The following is a 20,121-nucleotide window of genomic DNA, read 5'->3' as shown; positions in this document are numbered from 1 at the left end:
CTCTTCTCCTTCTCCCTTTCTACTCTTCCTTTGTTAATCTCTTTGGTTGCTTCCTCTGCCACATTTTTCCTTTTGTGGGTTCTAGTGCTCCATTCCAGGGACTGTTTGCTGGCCGTGGGTATTTCCCATGCCTTGCAGCCTCCCTCCCCATCCTGTCCTTCAATCCAGAGCAGCAGTTCAAGGTTCATGGCTTCCTTTCTCGGTGCCTTACTGAGCTCCCCCTAGGCCTAGCCCCTAGTCACCTGTCCCAGAAATCTATTGGGCTGGTTCTTCCACTGATCCTTAAGTCTCCTCTTTACTCAACATTTTTTTGTTTTTGTTGCCAGTCCTGGGGCTTGAACTTGGCCAGGGTGCTGTCCCTGAACCTCTCTGTACTCAAGGCTAGTGCTCTACCACTTGAGCCACTGTACCACTTCCAGTTTTCTGAGTGGTTTATTGGAGATAGTTTCATGGACTTTCCTGCCCAGGCGGGCTTTGAACTGCAGTCCTCAGATCTTAGCCTCCTGAGTAGCTAGGATTACGGGTGTGAGCCACTGCCACTCGGCTTAATTTATTTTTGTTTTTATAGGTGATATATAAAGGTGATATACAAGAGGGGTTACAGGTACATAAGTCAGGTAATGAGTACATTTCTTTCTGAACAATGTCATCCTCTATTCCAGTTTTTCCCTCCCATTCCCACCCACAAGTTGTATAGTTCATTTTTTTTTTTTTTTTTTGCCAGTTGTGGGGCTTGAACTCAGGGCCTGGGCACTGTCCCTGAGCTTTTTGTTGTTGTTGTTGTTGGTTGGTTGTGGGGCCTGAACTCTGGGCCTGGGCACTGTCCCTCAGCTCTTCAGCTTAAGGCTAGTGCTCTACCACTTAAGCCACAGCACCACTTCCAATGTCCCTGAGCTTCTTGTGCTCAGGACTAGCACACTCTACCTTGAGCCACAGCGCCACTTTCAGCTTTTTCTGTGTATATGGTACTGAGAAATTGAACCCAGGGCTTCATGCATGCTAGGCAAGCACTCTACCACTGAGCCACCTTCCCAGCCCAATCACTAGATCTTATATATGGCGCTTTCTGTGGGACAGGTTTTTCTTTTTCTTTTTTTTTTTGTTGTGGGACAGGTTTCTAAGCAGCAAGATAGTCTTTGGGGGGTTGAGTCCTCTCTTCATTTTATCTTGGTCTTCCAAACCATTTTCCTAGGTGGAACCAGCCTAAGGCACCTTTTCTGTGGTCACAGCTGCTTTGGCTCAGTCCAGTCTTTTCCTCTCCTCCCCTCAGCTAGGCCTGCTTCTTACTTGGTTTCTTTTCTATCTGTCAACTTGTGAGGCAAGGAAAACTCAGAGGCCACAACAAATGAGGTGCCAGAGTTTATTGGCTCATCCAGTGCCGAAGGTCCAACAGACACCAAGGAATTGGAAGTTCCTTGGTTCATGTATTTCTCTTTCTTCTTCACAGATTCCTCTTGGCCCTGCCTGAAGCTGTGACAGAAGTGGGGAAAGGGTATGGCTCTGACAGGGGTTTGGTTGGCACAGCAAGGGGACACTGAGGCAAGGAAGGAGGGACCCCTAAGGGGACAAGAAAGGAGATTGCTCCACAGGACCTCCTGGGAGTGGAGCAATCCAGCCCAGGGACAGGGCAGAAATGGATGAGGTGAAAGGATCAAGAACAGAGGGGAAGGTGAGAGGTCCCATTCTGCCATGGACTGGGGTCCTTAGAGGCTCAGAGACCAGCAGGGAAGGTCTCGAGGGGGAAGGCCAGAGCTGAGCGTGGGAAGAGGGGTGACCAATGGAGGGAGAGGCTTTTATCCAGACATCCCCCAGCCCTAAGTCCAGTAAGGTAAACACACTTCTTCATACACCTTGGGGCCCCATCTCTTTTGGTGGGAATATGTAGCCCTCAGTCCTACTAGCTGCAGCTCTGGCAGGGCCATTCTGGTAATTGAATCCCCATGTCCTCGATTCAAAGCTGAGCCTGGAGGATCCAGCCAAGTAGCCCACGTTTGCCTTCCTCTCACCAGGTGCCTTCAGACCTTCCTTGCTTTGTTAGAGCTGTGACTGTCCCGGCCCCCCCCACCCCCGTCCTCCATCCCATCCCAGGGAGAGTGGGGGCCTCAGAGAAGGGGATAGAGGTTGGTCTTCTTCAGCAAGGTCTTCAGCAAGGCACTGGGTAGGTAGGGCCAGAGAGAAGATGAGCCCCTCTTTGGGGGTTCAGTCATCAGCCCCTGGGCCAGCCTCTACCAACCTCACCCCCCACAGCTGAGCCTCCTTGAGAGGGGTGGCCACTGGGGAAGGGTCCTGGAAACAGCTGTGTGTGTGTGTGTGTGTCTGTGTGTGTGTGTGTGTCTGTGTGTGTGTGTGTGTGTGTGGGAAGGCCCAGGGCCTGAGACACCCGGGCTAGTGGCACAGTGTGGAGCAGGAGCTGGGCTGCAGCCCTTCCGAGGACAGGAGGACCTCAGGCTGAGTCTCCCCCGCCAGAGCTCTTCTTCTTAGGTCGGGCCTTCAGTGTCTTGGAAGCCAGTGGCTGTGGAGGGAGGAAGGGGGACAGGGCTCACCTAACTGCCTCCCCCTCCCCCTCATTTCCCAAAACTCTGGCCCATACTTCTCACCTCAGCTTTGGGCACCTTTTTAATAGATTTGGTCCTCTTGGGGGCCTTATCTCCCATGTCATCTTCTGAGGTTTCTGTCCGGGGATCTGCCTGGTTTGGGCTAGACCTTAAACTCAAGGTAGAGTCATCTCCTGGGTGAAAGGAAGAAAAGAGAATAGGAGTCCAGGGATCTCTCCCACCTGGCCTTCAACCCTGTGCCTCCCCTACAGCCCTGAGTCCTATCTGTACCTAAGTCCTCAATGGTCTCCAGGAGGCCACCAGGGTTAGGTCGGAGGCGGCCGTCAGGGCCCTGCAGGGGCAATGCATCCTCGTCCCGGATGAGGGTCAGGTCCTGCATGCTGAAGCTCCGCAGTTTCTCTGACAGCACCCCCTGGCCCTAGGGTCACCACCACGCACCAAGAGAGTCAGGGGAAGGGGCGGGGTGGAGAGAGAGGTCACCATGGTGCTGGCAACAGCCCCTGGGTTCAGTGCTTTCTCCACACTGTCCTCACCCAGGCCTGCACAAAGCCAAGAGGCTGGGGCCATACTTTCTCTTGGACAGACAAGCAAACAGAGCTGGAGCCTGAGCTGCACACAAGCCTGAAGCTTCCACAGCTCCGATAACAGGTTGGATGCCAAGGGGCCTGGACCAGGGGTACGAGACGACCAAGGAGGAGACTGTGGGAGTCTGGGTCTGTTCCCATCTCACCTTGGCAGCAGCTGTGACTGCAGCATTGGCAGCCAGATTCAAGCCCCTTTTGCCCACCCTCATCATGGTCTCATAGCTCTTGTCTCGGGCCTGAGTGATGTACTCGTCGATCTCCTGAGAGGATGGAGGGGAAGGAGGAAGAAGTGAGGGTAGGAGTTGCACTGAGGCCCACTTCTACTTTTGTTCACACCTGCGCCAAGGCTCTGGGCACTGACAGTGAGCCAGGAGCATATGTGGTGCAGGTGTGAGGCTACCTCAGCCAGGGGAAGCCGGGAGGTGAGCTGGGCGGGGGCAAACCTTCTCCTTGTTGGACAAGGTTGGGTGCACGAACTTGCGGTAGAGCACACTGGAACCCTTGGTGTAAGGGGACAGCAGCCATATCACAAAAGCAATCTTGAGCTCAAAGTAGAAGGGAAACCTGTTGGGGGACAGAGGCAAGCAAAGAGAACAGGGCAGGGAATCAGAGGGGTGCTGGACTCAATAGCACTGGCCCCCTGCTTCACCATGGACAGCTCCCTAAATCTTAGGTTCATGGAGTCCCCAATGAGACCTGGAGGCTCACATGAGACTCCCAAGTGGGAAGGTAAGTGGCTCTGAAAAGAATCTAATGGATCAGTAGCTCTCCTCATCCTTTCTCTTTAATTTCTAGCCTTCTCTTTCCTGCTAAATACCTTCTCCCTACCCCCATTCCTTTGTTTGAAGTCAAAACCAAGACAAGACTGCTCCTCACACTCTTGCTGTCTTCTCTCTATGAAGAAGACTGGAATGGGCTGTGGATCCCAATTCTTGCTCCCATAATATGCCTCTTGGCTTTTTTTTAACTTTTGGGCTGGGAATGTGGCTTAGTGGTAGAGTGCTTGCCTAGAATGCATGAAGTCCTGGGTTCAATTCAATTCCTCAGTACCACATAATTAGAAAAGGCCAGATATGGTGCTATGGCTCAAGTGGTAGAGTGCTAGCCTTGAGCAAAAGAGGCTCAGGGACAGTGCCTAGGCCCTGAGTTCAAGCCTCAAGAAATAAATAACTTTTTCTTCCCACTTCCACCTGTAATCCTAGCTACTCAGGAGGTTGAGATGACCTCAGTTCAAAGCCAACTTGAGCAGGAAAGTCCTTGGAACTCTTCCCCTCTCACTCCCACCCCCAGTCCTGAGGCTTGAACTCAGGGCCTGGATGCTGTCCCTGAGACTCTTTGTGCTCAAGGCTAGTACTCTACCACTTGAGCCATAGAACCACTCCAACATTTTTTAGTAGCTTATTCGAGTCTCAAGGGGACTTTTCTGCTTGGGCTGGCTTTGAGGTTTGATCCTCAGCTCTCAGCTCCTGAATAGTAGCTAGGATTACAGGTGGAAGTGGGAAGAAAAAGTTTATTTCTTGAGGCTTGAACTCAGGGCCTAGGCACTGTCCCTCAGCCTCTTTTGCTCAAGGCTAGCACTCTGGTGCCCGGCTGTCCTTGAAACTCTTTTTTTTTTTTGTCGGTGGTGGGGCTTGAACTCTGGGCCTGGGCGCTGTCCCTCAGCTCTTCAGCTCAAGGCGAGCGCTCTACCACTTGAGCTACAGTGCCACTTCCGGTTTTCTGGTGGTTTATTGGAGATAGGAGTCTCACGGTCTCTCCTGCCCGGGCTGGCTTTGAACCGCGATCCTCAGATCTCAGCCTCCTGAGTAGCTAGGATTACAGGCGTGAGCCACCAGCGCCCGGCTTCCTTGAAACTCTTTATCTCCAATTAATCACCAAAAAGAAGTGGAACTGTGGCAACAAAGCTTAGGGACAGGGTCCAGGCTCTGAATTCAAGCTCCAAGACAGATATACACAAAACTTTTTTTTTTTTTTGACATGGAGTCTTGTTATCCAGGCTAGGCTTGGACTCCACAGCTCAAAAGGTCCCCCTGGGGGCTGGGAAGGTGGCTCAGTGGTAGAGCGCTTGTCTTGCATGCATGAGGCCCTGGGTTCGATTCCTCAGCACCACATAAGCAGAAAAAAAAAAAAAAGCTGGAAGTGGCGCTGTGGCTCAAGTGGTAGAGTGCTAGCCTTGAGCTGAAGAGCTGAGGGACAGCGCCCAGGCCCAGAGTTCAGGCCGCATGACCAGACCCCAAAAAAAACAAAAATAAAAAGATCCCCCTGCTCAGTCTCCTGAGTAGCTTGAACTGTAAGGTGTGATGCACATGTGCCCCTTATTTTTAAGGGGCAATCCCCATAGCTGCTGCTGCTGCTGAGGCCACAGACCCCTTTATGTCTCCTATGTCTTCACAAAGCCTTCATCATAGTCCAATGGCATGGAGACTTACTACCCTCCATCTCTTTCTTCATCACATTATTATTCTCAAATACAAGGTCTCTATAAACAACGATCTTTTGTTTTATACTCATCAGTAAACTCTCTCCTTTTGACTTTCAGTGTTTTGTGTTGTAAATTTTCTCTTCCAAGAGGCATTTGGTCATTCAGTAAATATTTCTGAGCTCCCGCAATGATTGTGTAAATGATTCAAACATATTCCCTATCATTAATGAGAATGGTCCAGCAGGGCCTTGGAAATGCAAGCATTCATTGTCTATACCACTGAATCACATTGTCTGTTTCACAAGTAAGAAAATTAAGATCTAGAGAATGGTGATCTGCATACAGATCAAAGAATAAAGAAAAAGCTGGGCATTGGTGGCTCTTGTCTATAATCCTAGCTACTGAGGAGGCTGAGATCTGAGAATCGCCGTTGAAAGCCAGCTCAGGCAGGAAAGTCTGTGGGACTCTTATCTCCAATTAATCACCAGAAAACTGGAAGTGATGTTGTGGCTCAAGTGGTGGAGCACTTGCCTTGAGCTGAAGAGCTCAGGGATAGCACCCAGGCCCAGAGTTCAAGCCCCACAACTGACTAAAAAAAAAAAAAAAAAGAAGCAGGCTCCCTGAATTTCATGGGGGTGCTCTGACTGCCACTAAAAAGAAATGTGGAGGTTATGTCTTCTCATTCTGCTGATCAAGTCAGCTTTGGAGAGGAAAATCAAGTACCCACCCTAGTGCTCAACTTTCCATCTGTCTGGTTAGAGAAAGGGAGAGACCTGGGGCCTTAGGTGCAGTAGGGCATGCTGGATCTCACCAGGACAGTATGATATCTGTAAGTGTCTCAGCTGTGGTGAAGAAGGCAAAGACGATCCAGTACATCATCCATTTCACCTGGGGAACAAAGGACGGCATTTACTAGGGCAGGGCCAATGGGCCACAACTCCCAAGACCCCCAATCTGCTAGCTCTTTATTTCACAGGGCTGGGGGGTAGGAAAACCCAAGACCCCATCTCTGTCTGTTGACCACCTTGGAGGTGCTGGGGGGAGGGAGAAGGAAATACCCTAGAATCTCCTTTGCTTACTGTTTTACAATGTAGCACAAAATCACCCCCATCTGTATTGTAACCATCATCCATCTGCCATTTGGTTGGGTAGGGGGTACAGGCCATTCACTCACATATTCCTTCACATTTTTGGTCTTCACGGCCTTGTAGGATGAGTAGGCTGGGTACAGGGTGCCAAAGATGAGCCTAGGAAGGCAAGCATGGTTAACCCGGCCCCTCTCACTCCCAGCTCTGTACCAGTCACCGGGTAGTGAGAGGAAAAGGGACAGAATTCCAGAGAGCCACATCAGCTGGATTGATGAACTGCGGTTAGGGGTTCAGGCCAAAGCAGTGAGGACTCAGGAAGGAGATATCCTTGTATGGAGGCTGTGGTCAGTGAGGGGGATGCCACTCTCCCTCTATTGTTCACTTTAGTCCTTCACACACACACACACACACACACACACACACGTCAGAAGGTCCAATGTGGTTCCTTGAGCCATGATCCCTGGTTATAGAGAACCATGTCATGGGGAACAAGGGTCTGGTCCTTCTCGGCCTCATACCCATTCAACTCATGTATTCTTATTCTCCACTTCCTTGTCTCAGAGCCAGGCTGGGTAAGGCCAGCTCTGCAAGGGAACCTGACACCACCTAAGAGGGCACTCAACCTGGCAATCAAGAGCACTACTGTGGCCCTGGGGACTTGGGGACCAGAGGGCACAGGGGCAGGAGGCCCTGTGACGGGCAAATTTATTCTTCCATGTCAACACTCCCAGGACCAGGCTCAGAGGAGGGTCCTGGGCTCAAAGCCCTGGCTGGGGATTCCATTACAGACCACAGATAGGCCATGGGTGAGGAAAGGAGAGATGCCCCTTAAGGAGTGTGCCTATTCCAGACAGAAACAGCTGACTTGAAGGCCACAGGGAGGTACTGAAATGAGGCCCCTAGTTTCTCTATGTGGTGTGGTAGGGAAAAAGACTCCTATAGGACTAAAGGAAACCAGGACACAAGCCCTTACAGCACTGAGTGGAAGAAGACAGCAGGGTGGAGCTGTTGGGATGGGAGTCCCAGGAGGTGGAGGTTTACGGGGCAGAGTCCTAAGCTAGACCGGTGATTGGTCCTAAAACTCAGTAGGTACCCACCAGGCTCAGGCCCTTCCCAACAGTGCTGCGTGGTGGAGGCAGGACACTTTCAAACTGGCCTGTGTAGAGGGAGTGAGCTGCGGGGCAGAACCCTGGAGGACACAGTCTAAGGTTGTGCGTGCACTCCTGGAGCCTGGGGAGGGGCCAGGGATACAGCTCCACACTTGCTGCTCAGGATTGAAGGCGGCCAAGCATACTCTCATCTCAGGCTAAGCACAGACACCGTTCCTAGTTGCCGCTCACACTTTGTCCTCCCGCCATCTCTGCTTCCCAAGGCCCGGATTGCCTACCTGGGGGCGGGGTGGGGGTGGGGGTCTCAGGGCGGGTGTCCTCAGCTTCGGTCTCCTGACAGTTGGTGGACACAGGAGGAGGGCTTGAGCCTCGGTGGAGGCCCGCGGAATGGGCCGCGGCTCTGAACTAGGGAATGACGACCAGGCCCTATCTGGCTCCTGACTCTTCGGATCCCTTTCCCCCAGGGAGAGGAGGGGCTGTTCTGCCGGGCGGCTTCACCCAGCATCCCCGATCGGCCATGTGGGGGAGGAGGCGCGCTCACCTGCCCACTCCCCGGCGAGGGGCGATGGCGGAGGGGAGGGGAGAGGCAGTTGAGAATAACCGGCGCTATTAGAAATACTGCGGGAACCCGGGCCTGACATGCTCCCCCGACACGGTCTCTGGGCGTGGAGGTGATCGCAGGATGCAGCCGCAGGGGCAGCCCGTCCTGAGCCGTGAGGCCCCCGCCCCGGGCCTGACCCCCCCGGCCTCCCCCGCCCCGGCCTTCCCCGCCCGCCTCCGCACTCACACCACCAGGCGAGAGATGATCCAGGAGACCATGGCGGGGCCAGGCGCAGCGCCGGCGGGGACGGCCGAGCCAAGGATGCAGCTGCCCAAGGCCGAAAAGGCGCCGGCAGCAGGAGCTGCAGTAGCCGCAGCAGCCGCCGCGGGGGCAGCGGAGCGCCGAGCGGCCGCCGTTAAAGGGGAGGTCTCCGCAGTAGCGGCGGGCCGTGGGCGGTGGCGGTTCTTAAAGGGGAGGTCGCCACAGCGGCGCCCCCCCCCTCCCATCCCCCAGCACCTGCTGTGCTGGAGCATGCGTCTTCATCCTCCATGTCGCGCCTTCATCCTCCTTGTCTGGCCTTAATCTAATTGCTTGTTCGCCTTCCTTGGGCTTGCAAGCCCTGGGCAGAGGACCTTGGTTCCACCGTGACATCAGCCCTAGCTTATCTCCTGCCCACCTCAGGTTGAAATCTTAAATATCCCATGAGGATATAACAGCTATAAGCCAAGAGCTTGTATTATTTCACTGAATACTAAAGACTTCACTATAGGGCAGAAATGATCATTTTGAAGATAAGGAAATAGGAATTTAAGGAGGGTCAATAATTTGCTGAGGGTCACAAAACCACTAAGTCACGATGCTAAGATATGAACCTAGGAACATGCCATAACTAGCAGTCTCTTCCCCCAATTCACGCCCTGTAGACATCCACCTGAGCTCCTGAAGTCCCATACGGCACCTGTCCATCCCTTCTCTTCTCTACAGTCATTAACTCCCAGCTGAAAGAATTCCCAGGTGAATCTGATCTGCTTAAGGATGTAAGTTTTGCAGGGGAACAGGGCTGGGGCTGGGAGAGGGGTCCAAGACCCAGGTCAGTGTTAAATCCAAGGGCCCTAGTTCTACCCTCATTAGCAAGCACCAGTGGCAGTGAATGTCCTAATTCTGAAGACATTTATATCCAGAATGTAGGCTAGCTTGCCTCCTGACTCTGACCAAAGCAACCAAGTTCCAAAGCACCCCTTCCCCCACTGCTCTCCTTTTCCGTCCCATTTTGAAGCTTCTGTATGTCTCTATCCTTTATGTTGAGGTGTAAACCATCTAGTGACCACAGCATCAACTTGTCCTATCCAGGCTGAAAGGACATGCTTAGAGTGCTGTACTTTCAAAGAGTTATAGTCCTATTCAAACTCAGCATCCTTGAACCACACAATGGTCTATTTCTAGTCTGATAATTTCCAGGCTAAAGTGTCTAGCAGCAGGTTCCACAGAAAATGCCTTTGACAACCCCTCTTGCTATTCTTTACAACTTCCTCTCCAAAAGGCTTCATTTAATTGAAATGCAGTCTGTTCTCAAGATACTTTAATTTTGCTTGATTTACAAAAATAATTGCAGTTGAGTCTTCTTCCACCTTTTCCAAGTGCCACATATTTCATAAATGGGCAGTCAGGCCTCTTCCTTTAATTTTCATTTATTTTTGTATTGGTACTGGGGCTTGACCTTAGGGTCTCACTCTTGCTTATTAGCTTTTTCACACAAGGCTGGCATTCTACCATTTGAGCCACACTACCACTTCCAGCTTTTTACTGATTAACTGGAAAGTTTCAGGGATTTTTCTGTGTGGGCTGGCTTTGAACTGAAGTCTTTAGATCTCAGCCTCCTGAGTAGCTAGAATTAGAGGTGTGAGCCACCACACTCAGCAGCCAGCCTTCCTATATTTGGGAAGGAATTCTGATTGCTCAAAATCTTGCTCAGGCTTTACCACTAGTGGCCTTGCCCTTCCTAGACTCTGCCTTATTAGCAAGGCAGGATTCTACTTCTCCTGTTCCACTCACAGAGCATCAACTGTGGGGATGTCCATCTTTCCACCCAGTAACTCACGTAGTTCTTTGTCTTAAACCCACAAACCACACCTGATACTTCACCCTGAAACTTTCTCCTAATTGCACAGTTTAGGAAACCAAGAGATAGGATAAGGAACACAAAAATAAAGACCTGGATATAAATCCCCCACCTCTAATTCAGACTTCAAACATGGCCTTGACTTTGGAAAGGTTGGAACAGGAAGAATTGAGTCCACTACAAATAGATTTGTTAGATTTTTAATAAGAACATGGAAATCCCAATCAGCCCTTCAACAAAATTAAAATACAGAAAGTGAAATTAAATTCTACAGTAAATGACTTTTATTTTTAAAAAAAGTAACTGTGAACATATAAACAAGCCTTCCTGTAGGGCACTACAGTACAGCTGGAAAGAGATACATTTTCCAATGTACCTATGGGCCAATGAGTTCCATCATTTTCAAATAAATTCTTAATAAAAACTTCACTGAGTTGGAAAGTTTTGTTGAAAATATTTCTGGACAAAACCCCAAAAAACAAAACAAAAAACCCCTCATGTTGGAAATCAAACTTTCCATCTCATTTTGAAACATACGAGTCCCAAGGGAAAGCTGGTAATTGGTGAAAATGGTTCCTGGAGAGACCAGTGTGTGCATACAGGGAACACACCACAGCTCAGACATGACGAAGTTCTTTCTCAGATGACTGTTCCCTCAAGGTAAGACTGAGAGGGAAGAGTAGAAACTAAAAGAACCCTAAAAGCCAATTCTTCTAAATTCTGCTTTGGCTGATTTTGTGCTATAATGGGCAGCTGATTTCTAAAAATCTTATTTCTTCAAAGAATTTTATCGAAAGGAAGACTAAATGTAATGTGCCTTTCCTCATAATCCAGGAAAACAACTGTGGTATTTCAAAAATTCTAAAAATATCTACTTTCATGAAATAGTAACTATTTCACTACAAACCTATTTTTCACTAAATACACACATTTCCTCATCCTGGAGCCTCCTGGGAAAGCAGTGGGCTCTCCCCGGGTCCTGTAAGACTCCAGTGTTTATGGAGAGTGTGGGGGATGGCTGCACCCCAGTTCCTGGGATGGGCCATGTCAGAGGTCACGTGCAGAGACACTGTCAGGCTTCACCCATACTTGTACCAGTTATGTCTATCTTCAAACACATTCCCACTTAACTAGGCACAAGAGGAACAGGAAAGAGAAGTGCCACATTCCCAGTTTCCTTGATCTCAAATCAGGAGAATGTGCGAGAAAGCCCATCAATGTTCAAGGTAATCTGGATTGCCAAAGGCCGGGGGATAGGGAGGTGGCACCCTCAGTTTGAAGTCTGAAACTGTGTGTGTGTGAACAGTGCAACTTTCCTGTGTCAACCTTCAGTGTTGAGGCAGCATAGAAAGAGTGGCTGGAGAGTTTGTAATACTGACCACACTGTGGCTCCGGGTGAAGGGCCTCTGCTCCTGCAGAGAACCTTGGCGTTCCCTGTAAGTGTTGTGAGTGAAAGTACTGCTTCAGTGGAGAGCTTGAATTCTCCATGCCTAAGACCTTGCCAGTTTGGATTCATGTGCCTTGAGGGTACCAACAGCATCTTTCACTGCATGGTAAATGATGTTCTTCACCTAGGGAGCAATCAGCACTGTTAGTTCGTGGCAACACCATACTGTGTTCGACAAATATAAATGTATGTTCTGCCCTGACTCTCGACGAGGAAACCCTTCAAATGACTATCATGTATAGTTTATATTTAAGGAAGACTGAAATCATTGAAAGGGTATATAATCACCATAATTTATATGCTTACTATGGGTTGGGCACAGCTATTAAGTTATTTATGTGGATTTTCATTTAATCTTTGCTATAATCCTACAAGGTAGAATTTACATGAGAACAAAGGAAATAAAGTTTCCATACTAAGAACCTTGCCAGGAACCAGTGGTTCACAACTGTAATCCTACCTACTCAGAAGGCTGAGATCTGAGGACTGTGATTCAAAGCCAGTCAGGCAAAAAAGTCCATGACACTTTGATCTCCAATTAACCAGCAAAAAACCAGAAGTGGAGATATGGCTCAAGTGGTAGAGTGCCAACCTTGAGTAAAAAAGCACAAGGAGAAGTGGTGCTGTGGCTCAAGCAGTAGAGCGCCTGCCTGGAGCTGAAGAGCTGAGGGACAGTGCTCAGGCCCAGAGTTCAGGCCCCACAACCGACAAAAAAAAAATCATTAAAGTGAACAGGCTAAAGATAATTTTCTTGATATTTTTTTAGCAGTATTAGGGTTTGAACTTGGGACTCTGTGTTGCCAAGCAGATACACTATCATGTGAGCTACACTTCTAGCCTTGAAGATAATTAAAAAAAAAAAAAAAATTTCTTGCTCAGCGCTGGTAGCTCATGGCTGTCAGCTAGCTATTTGAGATCTGAGGACTGCAGTTCAAAGCCAGTCTGGGCAGGAAAGTCCATGAAAGTCTTATCTTCAATTAACCAGCAAAAAGTGGAAGTGGATCTATGGCTCAAGTGACAGTGTCCGGCTTGAATGGAAAAAGCTAAAGGATAACACCCAGGCTCTGAGTTCAAGCCCCAGCACTGGCATTTTTATGCTAGGCACAAAAGGTCTATACACAAGATCTTTTTTTGTTTTTGTTTTTTTGTTTGTTTGTTTGTTTTTTGGGGTCCGGTCGTGGGGCCTGAACTCTGGGCTTGGGTGCTGTCCCTCAGCTCTTCACCTCAAGGCTAGTGTTCTAACTCTTGAGCCACAGCGCCACTTCGGCTTTTTTCTTTTTTTGCTTATGTGGTGCTGAGGAATCGAACCCAGGGCCTCAGGCATGCAAGGCAAGTGCTCTACCACTGAGCCACCTTCCCAGCCCTATACACAAGATCTTTTATGCTAGTCTCTATTAATTCTTCTCTATTACTTTAACAAATATTTACCTGCTACGTGTTAGACGTGTTAATTTCCTGCCAAGGGTATACCTGTCAAGCATAAGGCCTTAAGTTCAAACCACAGTATCACCAAAAACCAAAATGAAACAAAATAAAACAGAAAAGATTGAGGGGCTGGGAAGGTGGCTCAGTGGTAGAGCGCTTGCCTTGCATGCATGAGGCCCTGGGTTCGATTCCTCAGCACCACATAAGCAAAACGAAAAAAAGCCAGAAGTGGCGCTGTGGCTCAAGTGGTAGAGCTCTAGCCTTGAGCTGAAGAGCTGAGGGACAGCGCCCAGGCCCAGAGTTCAGGCCCCACAACCGGACCCTCCCCCCCCCCCAAAAAAAAAAAACAACCCAAAACTGAAAAGATTGAGTATTCTTTGAACATACTCAAAAAGGACTAGTTGTTAGCTGGGCGCTGGTGGCTCATGCCTGTAATCCTAGCTACTCAGGAGGCTGAGATCTGAGGATCTCAGTTCAAAGCCAGCTGGGGTAACAAAGTCCGTGAGACTCTTATCTCCAATAAACCACCAGAAAACTGGAAGTGGCACTGTAGCTCAAGTGGTAGAGCGCTTGCCTTGTGCTGAAGAGCTGAAGAACAGCACTCAGACCCAGAGTTCAAGCCCCACTACAGACCAAAAAAAAAAAAAAAGAACTAGTTAGATGTTTCCAATAGGAAGACTTCATGTTCCCAGACATGGTTTCTCTGAGTTATTTCTCCTCCAGTTAGAACTCCAAAGAATACCCTTGGAGAGAATGTGCCAACATGAGGGCTGAGAAGGTGGCTCAGTGGTAGAGTGCTTGCCTTGCATGCATGAGGCCCTGGGTTCGATTCCTCAGCACCACATAAGCAGAAAAAGCCAGAAGTGGAACTGTGGCTCAAGTGGTAGAGTGGTAGCCTTGAGCTGAAGAGCACAGGGATAGCACCTAGGCCCAGAGTTCAGGCCTCACAACTGACAACAACAACAAAACAAAAACAAAAAACAACATGGTATAAAGAGTTATTTACCTGCAGTTTATCCTCATGATTGGTATGAGTATTGGAGAGATGCCTGAATTCCTGAGTCAGGCGAAAACAGTGCTTCACGTGTTCTGGAGATACAAAGTCTTCTGCTACTTTTATGCAACTATACAGATTATGAACCTGGGATCGAGGGGAATACAGAGGGAAAACATGAGTCATCAGATCATGGAAATATACATGATAGCTGGGTATAATGGCTCAAATTTGTAATCCTAGTTACTTAGGAGGCAGAGACTAGGAGATCTTGGTGACATGTCACCTGCATCCCACTGATGTGGGAAGCACAAAATGGCTAGTGTAGTAGTATACACTTACCATGTCAGTGAATAAGGGGAGCATAAGTAGGAACATTACAGCCCATATCATTCCAGGCATAAAGTGATATCCTACTTGGAAAAGAACCAGCACTCCCAGCAGCTTACGCCTATAATTCTACTATTCAGGAGACTGAGATCTGAGGATCATGATTCAAAGTCAGATTGGGCAGGAAAATCCTTGAGACTCCTGTTGTCAATTTTAACCACTAAAAAGCCAGAAGTGGAGCTGTAGCTCAAGTGGTAGAGCACTAACCTTGAGCAAAAAAGCTCACAGGCCCTGAGTTCAAGCCACTGGCCACAGACAGAGACACAAAACCAAATGCAAAAAAAGGGCTGGAGGTATGGGCCAAGTGGTAGAACACCTGCCTAGTAAACACAAGAGGTTCTTGCCTTTGAGTTCAATCCCTAATATTGCAATAAAAATAAAAATTAGCAGACAAACCAAATCCTATTATTATTATCATTACCATCATCATCATCATTATTTTTTTGTTGGTCATGGGGCTTGAACTCTGGGCACTGTCCCTCAGCTCTTCAGCTCAAGGCTAGCACTCTACCACTTGAATCACAGCATCACTTCCAGTTTTCTGGTGGCTTATTGGAGATAAGAGTCTCATGTACTTTTCTTCCTGGGCTGGCTTTGAACCACGATCCTCAGAGCTCAGCTTCCTGAGTAGCTAGAGTTATAGGCGTGAGCCACCGACACCCGGCTATTATTATTATTTTTAATGTGTGTGTACATGTATGTGGTACTAGGCATTGAACTTAGGCCTTTTATTTGACTCTACCACTTGAGTCATATCCCAAGTCCTTTTGCTTTTAGTGTATTTTTATGCTTTTGTCCAGACTAGAACTGGACTGATTCTTTTACTTTGCACTGGATCACAGGTATCTACCACCATGCCCAGGTTTGTTTGTTTGCTTGTTTGTTTTATCCCCTACATTGAACTCCTAGTTTCAAGCATCTTCTTTCCTCAGTCTCAAGGGTAGCTGTGACTGTACCACCAGTTCCAGCTCTCCATTTTATAATAACAAATACAAAAACACTACATGTATAAATTTAAAAATAAAAATGTCAGTATTATCACAAAAAGTGGTCTGACAGTAGGCTTTCTCCAGGGGAAAAAAATCCTAGATTGGGAAGGCAGAATTAGGGGATGGATATGGACTATGGTTCAGGTAGCTGATGGCATTGCTGAAAAAATTTTAAACAAGCATTTAAAATTATTAAGGAAGAGCCAGGTGTTGTGGCTCACGGCTGTAATCCTAGCTACTCAGAAGTCTGAGATCTGAAGATCACAGTTCAAAGCCAGCTGGGACAATAAAGTCTGTGAGACTCTTATCTTCAATAAACCGCCAGAAAACCGGAAGTGGTACTGTGGCTCAAGTGGTAGAGCACTCATCTTGAGCTGAAGAGCTGAGGGACAGTGCCCAGGACCAGAGTTCAAGCCCCACAACCACCCCTCCCCCCCAAATTAAAAGGAAGAAAACTAAAAGGCAAAGATGTGGTGTGGGAGCCACCAGTCTAATCCTATAATTTATATCTCTTGCCAGATAAGAAAGAGAAACAGAAGTAAGGAAGCCCAAAGAGTTGTCAAGCCAAATCCCTACCTGGTGTGGGGCTCCGGCAGGTATGAAGACAGCATCACCTAGGAACTGTACAATGGCCCAGCCTTGTACTCCATACTCATCATAGAGTCGCTTACGTAGGGTCTGATCCAGGTACCAACTTTGGTCATGAATTGGGTCATGATCAGGGGGATTCTCTTGGCCTTGCTCTTCTCCAACCTGAAGCCATGACCAAAATCCAAGAAAAAAATTAACATAGAAGTCCTTCCTTATTCACAGTTTTAATTTCTGTAGTTTCAGATATCTATAGTCAATTGAGGTATGGTATTATTAAACAGAAAAGTCCAGAAATAATTTTATTTTATTTTTTGTCGGTCGTGGGGCTTGAACTCTGGGCCTGGGCGCTGTCCCTCAGCTCTTCAGCTCAAGGAGAGAGCTCTACCACTTGAGCTACAGCGCCACTTCCGGTTTTCTGGTGGTTTATTGGAGATAGGAGTCTCACGGTCTCTCCTGCCCGGGCTGGCTTTGAACCACGATCCTCAGATCTCAGCCTCCTGAGTAGCTAGGATTACAGGCGTGAGCCACCAACGCCCGGCCAGAAATAATTTTAAATAGTGCATTAAGTAGCATGATGAACTCTCAAACTCCATCTTACCATGGATGTTAATCATCTCCTGCCTATGTTCCTTTTTTTTTTTTGTCAGTTGTGGGGCTTGAACTCTGGGCTTGGGCACTGTCCCTGCACTCTTCAGTTCAAGACGTGTGCTCTTCCGCTCGAGCCACAGCACCACTTCTGGTTTTCGAGTGGTTTATTGGAGATAAGAGTCTCATGGACTTTCCTGCCCTGGCTGGCTTTGAACTGCGATCCTCAGATCTCAGCCTCCTGAGTAGCTAGGATTATAGGCGTGAGCCACTGGTGCCAGGCTTGCCTACCTTCCTGTTTATCATAATGTTAGTTACCTACTAGCTGTTTCAAGTCAAACTGACTGCTGAAGTTTCACAGTGCTGTGTTCAATAACCTTTATTTAACTTAATAATGGCCCAAAGTACAAAAGTAATGATAACAATTCAAATATGACAAAGATAAAAAGTTTTTTTTTCCCCCCTGGTAGTGGGGTGTGAACTCTGGTCCTGGGCGCTGTCACTCAGCTCTTCAGCTCAAGGCTAGCACTCTACCACTTGAGCCACAGCACCACTTCTGGCTTTTTCTGCTTATGTGGTACTGAGGAATCAAACCCAGGGCCTCATGCATGTAAGGCAAGCACTCTATCACTGAGCCACCTTCCCAGCCCCTAAAGTTTGTTCTTTAAATTAGAAGATACGGGGGAGGGGGAAGGCTGGGAAGGGATGTGAAGGGTAAACAAAGGAGGAGGCTGCAATGCTTGGTAAGAAATGTACGCATTATCCTGCCCATGTAATTGTAACCCCACTATACAGTATGTTCACAAATAAAATAAAATAAATTAAAAAAAAAGATAAGAAGCTTAAAAAAAAAGATTGAAAAAATAAATAAATAAATTAGAAGATACTGTGACAGGAGGGAGGAAAAGGGGGGAAAGAGAGCATTACTATGGATGAAACTTTCTCTCTCTCCTTCCTTTTCTCTCTCTTTTTTTCCCCTCTTTCTTTTTCTTTTTTCTTTTTTTCTTGGGTCTGGTCATGGGGCCTGAACTCTGGGCCTGGGCTGTCGCTCAGCTCTTCAGCTCAAGGCTAGTGCTCTACCACTTGAGCCACAGCGCCACTTCCGGCTCTTTTCGGTTTGCTTATGTGGTGCTGAGGAATCGAACCCAGGGCCTCATGAATGCAAGGCAAGTGCTCTGCCACTGAGCCACCTTCCCAGCCCCTCTCTCTCTTTCTTTCTCTCTATTTCTTTCCCTCCCTCCCTCCCTCCTCCCCTCCCTCCCTTCCTTTTCTTTCTGTCATGGGGCTTGAACTCTGGGCCTGACCGCTGTCCCTCAGCTCTTCAGCTCAAGGCCAGCGTTCTACCACTTGAGCCACAGCGCCACTTCCAGTTTTCTGAGTGGTTTATTGGAGATGAGTCTCACAGACTTTCCTGCCCAGCTGGCTTTGAACTGGGATCCTCAGATACCAGGCATGAGCCACTGACGCCTGGCTCCTTTTTCTTTCTTTCTTTCTTTCCCTTCCTTCCTTCTTTCCTTCTGCCCTTCTCTCCTCTACTCTCTTCTCATTTCTTCCGCTTTCTTCTTTTTTTTTTTGTTCTGGTCCTGAGGCTTGAATTCAGGGCCTGGGCACTATCGTTGAGCTTTTTTTTTTTTTGTCGGTGGGTGGGTCGGTGGGTTGTAGGGCTTGAACTCTGGGCCTGGGGGCTCAGCTCTTCAGCTCAAGGCTAGCACTCTACCTCTTAAGCCACTCACCACCACTTCCGGTTTTCTAGTGGTTTATTGGAGATAAGAGTCTCCTGGACTTTCCTGCCCGGGCTTGGCTTTGAACTGAGATCCTCAGATCTCAGCCTCCTGAGTAGCTAGGATTATAGGCGTGAGCCACGGGCACCTGGCTTCCTTGAGCTTTTTTGCTCAAGGCTAGTACTCTAACACTTGAGCCATAGTTCCACTTCCAGTTTTTTTTTTTTGTTAATTGCAGATAAGAACCTTATGGACTTTCCTGCTGGGGCTGGCTTTGAACCACAATGCTTAGATCTTGGCCTCCTAAGTAGCTAGGAATATAGGTATGAGCCACTAGTGCCTGACCACTTCCAGCTTTTTATGGGCTAACTGGAGATAAGAGTCTCTCAGATTTGTCTGCCTGTATTGGCTTTGAATCTTGAGCCTCAGAACTCAGATTTCAGCTCCTGAGTAGCTAGGATTACAGGCATGAGCCACTGGTGCCAGGCTGTGCTACTCTTGTTTTTGAGACAAGGTCTCCCAGTTCAGGCTGTCCCTAAACTCAAGATCCTCTTGCCTCTCTCCTCAGTGCTTAGCAACAACAGATCTTTAAAATCAAAGGCGTCCACATGAGATAATCTGTATATAGCTCAGCCTCCAGACCCTTAACCTACAAGCTTCTAGGAACACAGCCCACCTAGACCCTTACCTTTCGGAGAAGCTCCCGGATCTTCTCTGCATCCTTGGCTGCATAGATGTGCCACAAAGCACCTGGCTTCTCTTTTCCATCATGAATCCTCTGCTTTGTCACCTCATCAGCATCTCCCTCATCAATTGTCTTGAGTACCTCTGGAAAGGCACAAAATAACAATTTCAATGAAATCAGTCATTTCAGTACTTCTTTTTTTTTTTTTTTGTCGTTCGTGGGGCCTGAACTCTGGGCCTGGGTGCTGTCACTCAGCTCTTCAGCTCAAGGCTACCGCTCTACCACTTGAGCCACAGCACCACTTCCAGCTTTTTCTGCTTATGTGGTACTGAGGAATGGAACCTAGGGGCCTCATGCATGGAAGGCAAGCACTCTACCACTGAGCCACCTTCCCAGCCCTCATTTCAGTACTTCTTTTTTTTGGCTCCAGTCGTGGGGCCTGAACTCTGGGCCTGGGCGCTGTCTCAGCTCTTCAGCTCAAGGCTAGCGCTCTACCAATGAGCCACAGTGCCACTTACGGCTTTTTTCTTTTTGCTTATATGGTGCTGAGGAATGGAACCCAGGGCCTCATGCATGCAAGGCAAGTGCTCTACCACTGAGCCACCTTCCCAGCCTCTCATTTCAGTACTTCTGAGAAAAGCATAATGTCTACTTCAAGTTTGGTTTCTATTTTTTTTTCATTTCTTGATAGAGTATTATCACAAAGAATTAAAATTCAGGCTATAGGTATGGCTCAAATTATTATTATTTTTTGTATTTTATTTTTATTTTTTTCCATTTTCATATTGGTCTAATCTCCCTCCACACAGAATAAGAAATAGTAAACCTTTCTTATTTCTTAGCTTTCCTTACTTAACAGGAACTCAAGGGTTGAGA

At 48.1% G+C, this 20,121-nt stretch overlaps 2 protein-coding genes across 4 annotated transcripts in view; both read right to left on the bottom strand.

The window, feature by feature from the left end:
* Nucleotides 1-1,346: 1,346 nt before the first annotated feature.
* Reep2 (receptor accessory protein 2) lies at nucleotides 1,347-8,712 on the bottom strand. 3 transcript variants are annotated; one of them, XM_070036101.1, is made up of 8 exons: nucleotides 8,546-8,712; nucleotides 6,736-6,808; nucleotides 6,373-6,449; nucleotides 3,583-3,703; nucleotides 3,286-3,399; nucleotides 2,826-2,967; nucleotides 2,598-2,728; nucleotides 1,347-2,512 (listed from the first exon to the last, which is right to left on the bottom strand). In XM_070036101.1, exons 1-8 carry the CDS (start codon nucleotides 8,575-8,577, stop codon nucleotides 2,444-2,446), a joined length of 759 nt encoding a protein of 252 aa, XP_069892202.1. In that variant the 5' UTR covers nucleotides 8,578-8,712; the 3' UTR covers nucleotides 1,347-2,443. The 3 variants fall into 3 exon arrangements, with proteins under 3 accessions (XP_069892202.1, XP_069892201.1, XP_069892203.1); XM_070036100.1 differs by having other exon boundaries at nucleotides 2,826-2,973; nucleotides 8,546-8,710; XM_070036102.1 differs by lacking the exon at nucleotides 8,546-8,712 and adding an exon at nucleotides 8,037-8,239 and having other exon boundaries at nucleotides 2,826-2,973.
* A 1,890-nt stretch (nucleotides 8,713-10,602) lies between these two features.
* Nucleotides 10,603-20,121, bottom strand: part of Kdm3b (lysine demethylase 3B) — a 78,890-nt gene continuing 69,371 nt past the window's right edge. The window contains exons 21-24 of the mRNA XM_070036099.1: nucleotides 19,249-19,388; nucleotides 16,240-16,416; nucleotides 14,297-14,431; nucleotides 10,603-11,989 (exon numbers count right to left, since the gene is read on the bottom strand). Coding sequence (XP_069892200.1) covers nucleotides 11,909-11,989; nucleotides 14,297-14,431; nucleotides 16,240-16,416; nucleotides 19,249-19,388 — 533 coding nt within the window. The 3' untranslated portion in view covers nucleotides 10,603-11,908. The remainder of the gene's footprint in view (nucleotides 11,990-14,296; nucleotides 14,432-16,239; nucleotides 16,417-19,248; nucleotides 19,389-20,121) is intronic.

Source organism: Dipodomys merriami, unplaced genomic scaffold (assembly GCF_024711535.1).
Source record: "Dipodomys merriami isolate MVZ:Mamm:240054 unplaced genomic scaffold, mDipMer1.0.p SCAF_27, whole genome shotgun sequence".
NCBI classification, from domain to species: domain Eukaryota; kingdom Metazoa; phylum Chordata; class Mammalia; order Rodentia; family Heteromyidae; genus Dipodomys; species Dipodomys merriami.
This window is presented reverse-complemented; position numbering and strand designations above follow the sequence as displayed.

What these genes read in the sequence shown, in the direction of transcription:
- Reep2 (XM_070036100.1), bottom strand. Translation starts at nt 8,577, where the DNA reads ATGGTCTCCTGGATCATCTCTCGCCTGGTGGT. An exon ending in CCAAAAATGTGAAGGAATAT is followed by an intron (nt 6,450 to 6,735) that starts GTGAGTGAATGG and finishes TTTGTTCCCCAG; the next exon opens with GTGAAATGGATGATGTACTG. An exon ending in GGAGACCATTGAGGACTTAG is followed by an intron (nt 2,729 to 2,825) that starts GTACAGATAGGA and finishes CCTTTCACCCAG; the next exon opens with GAGATGACTCTACCTTGAGT.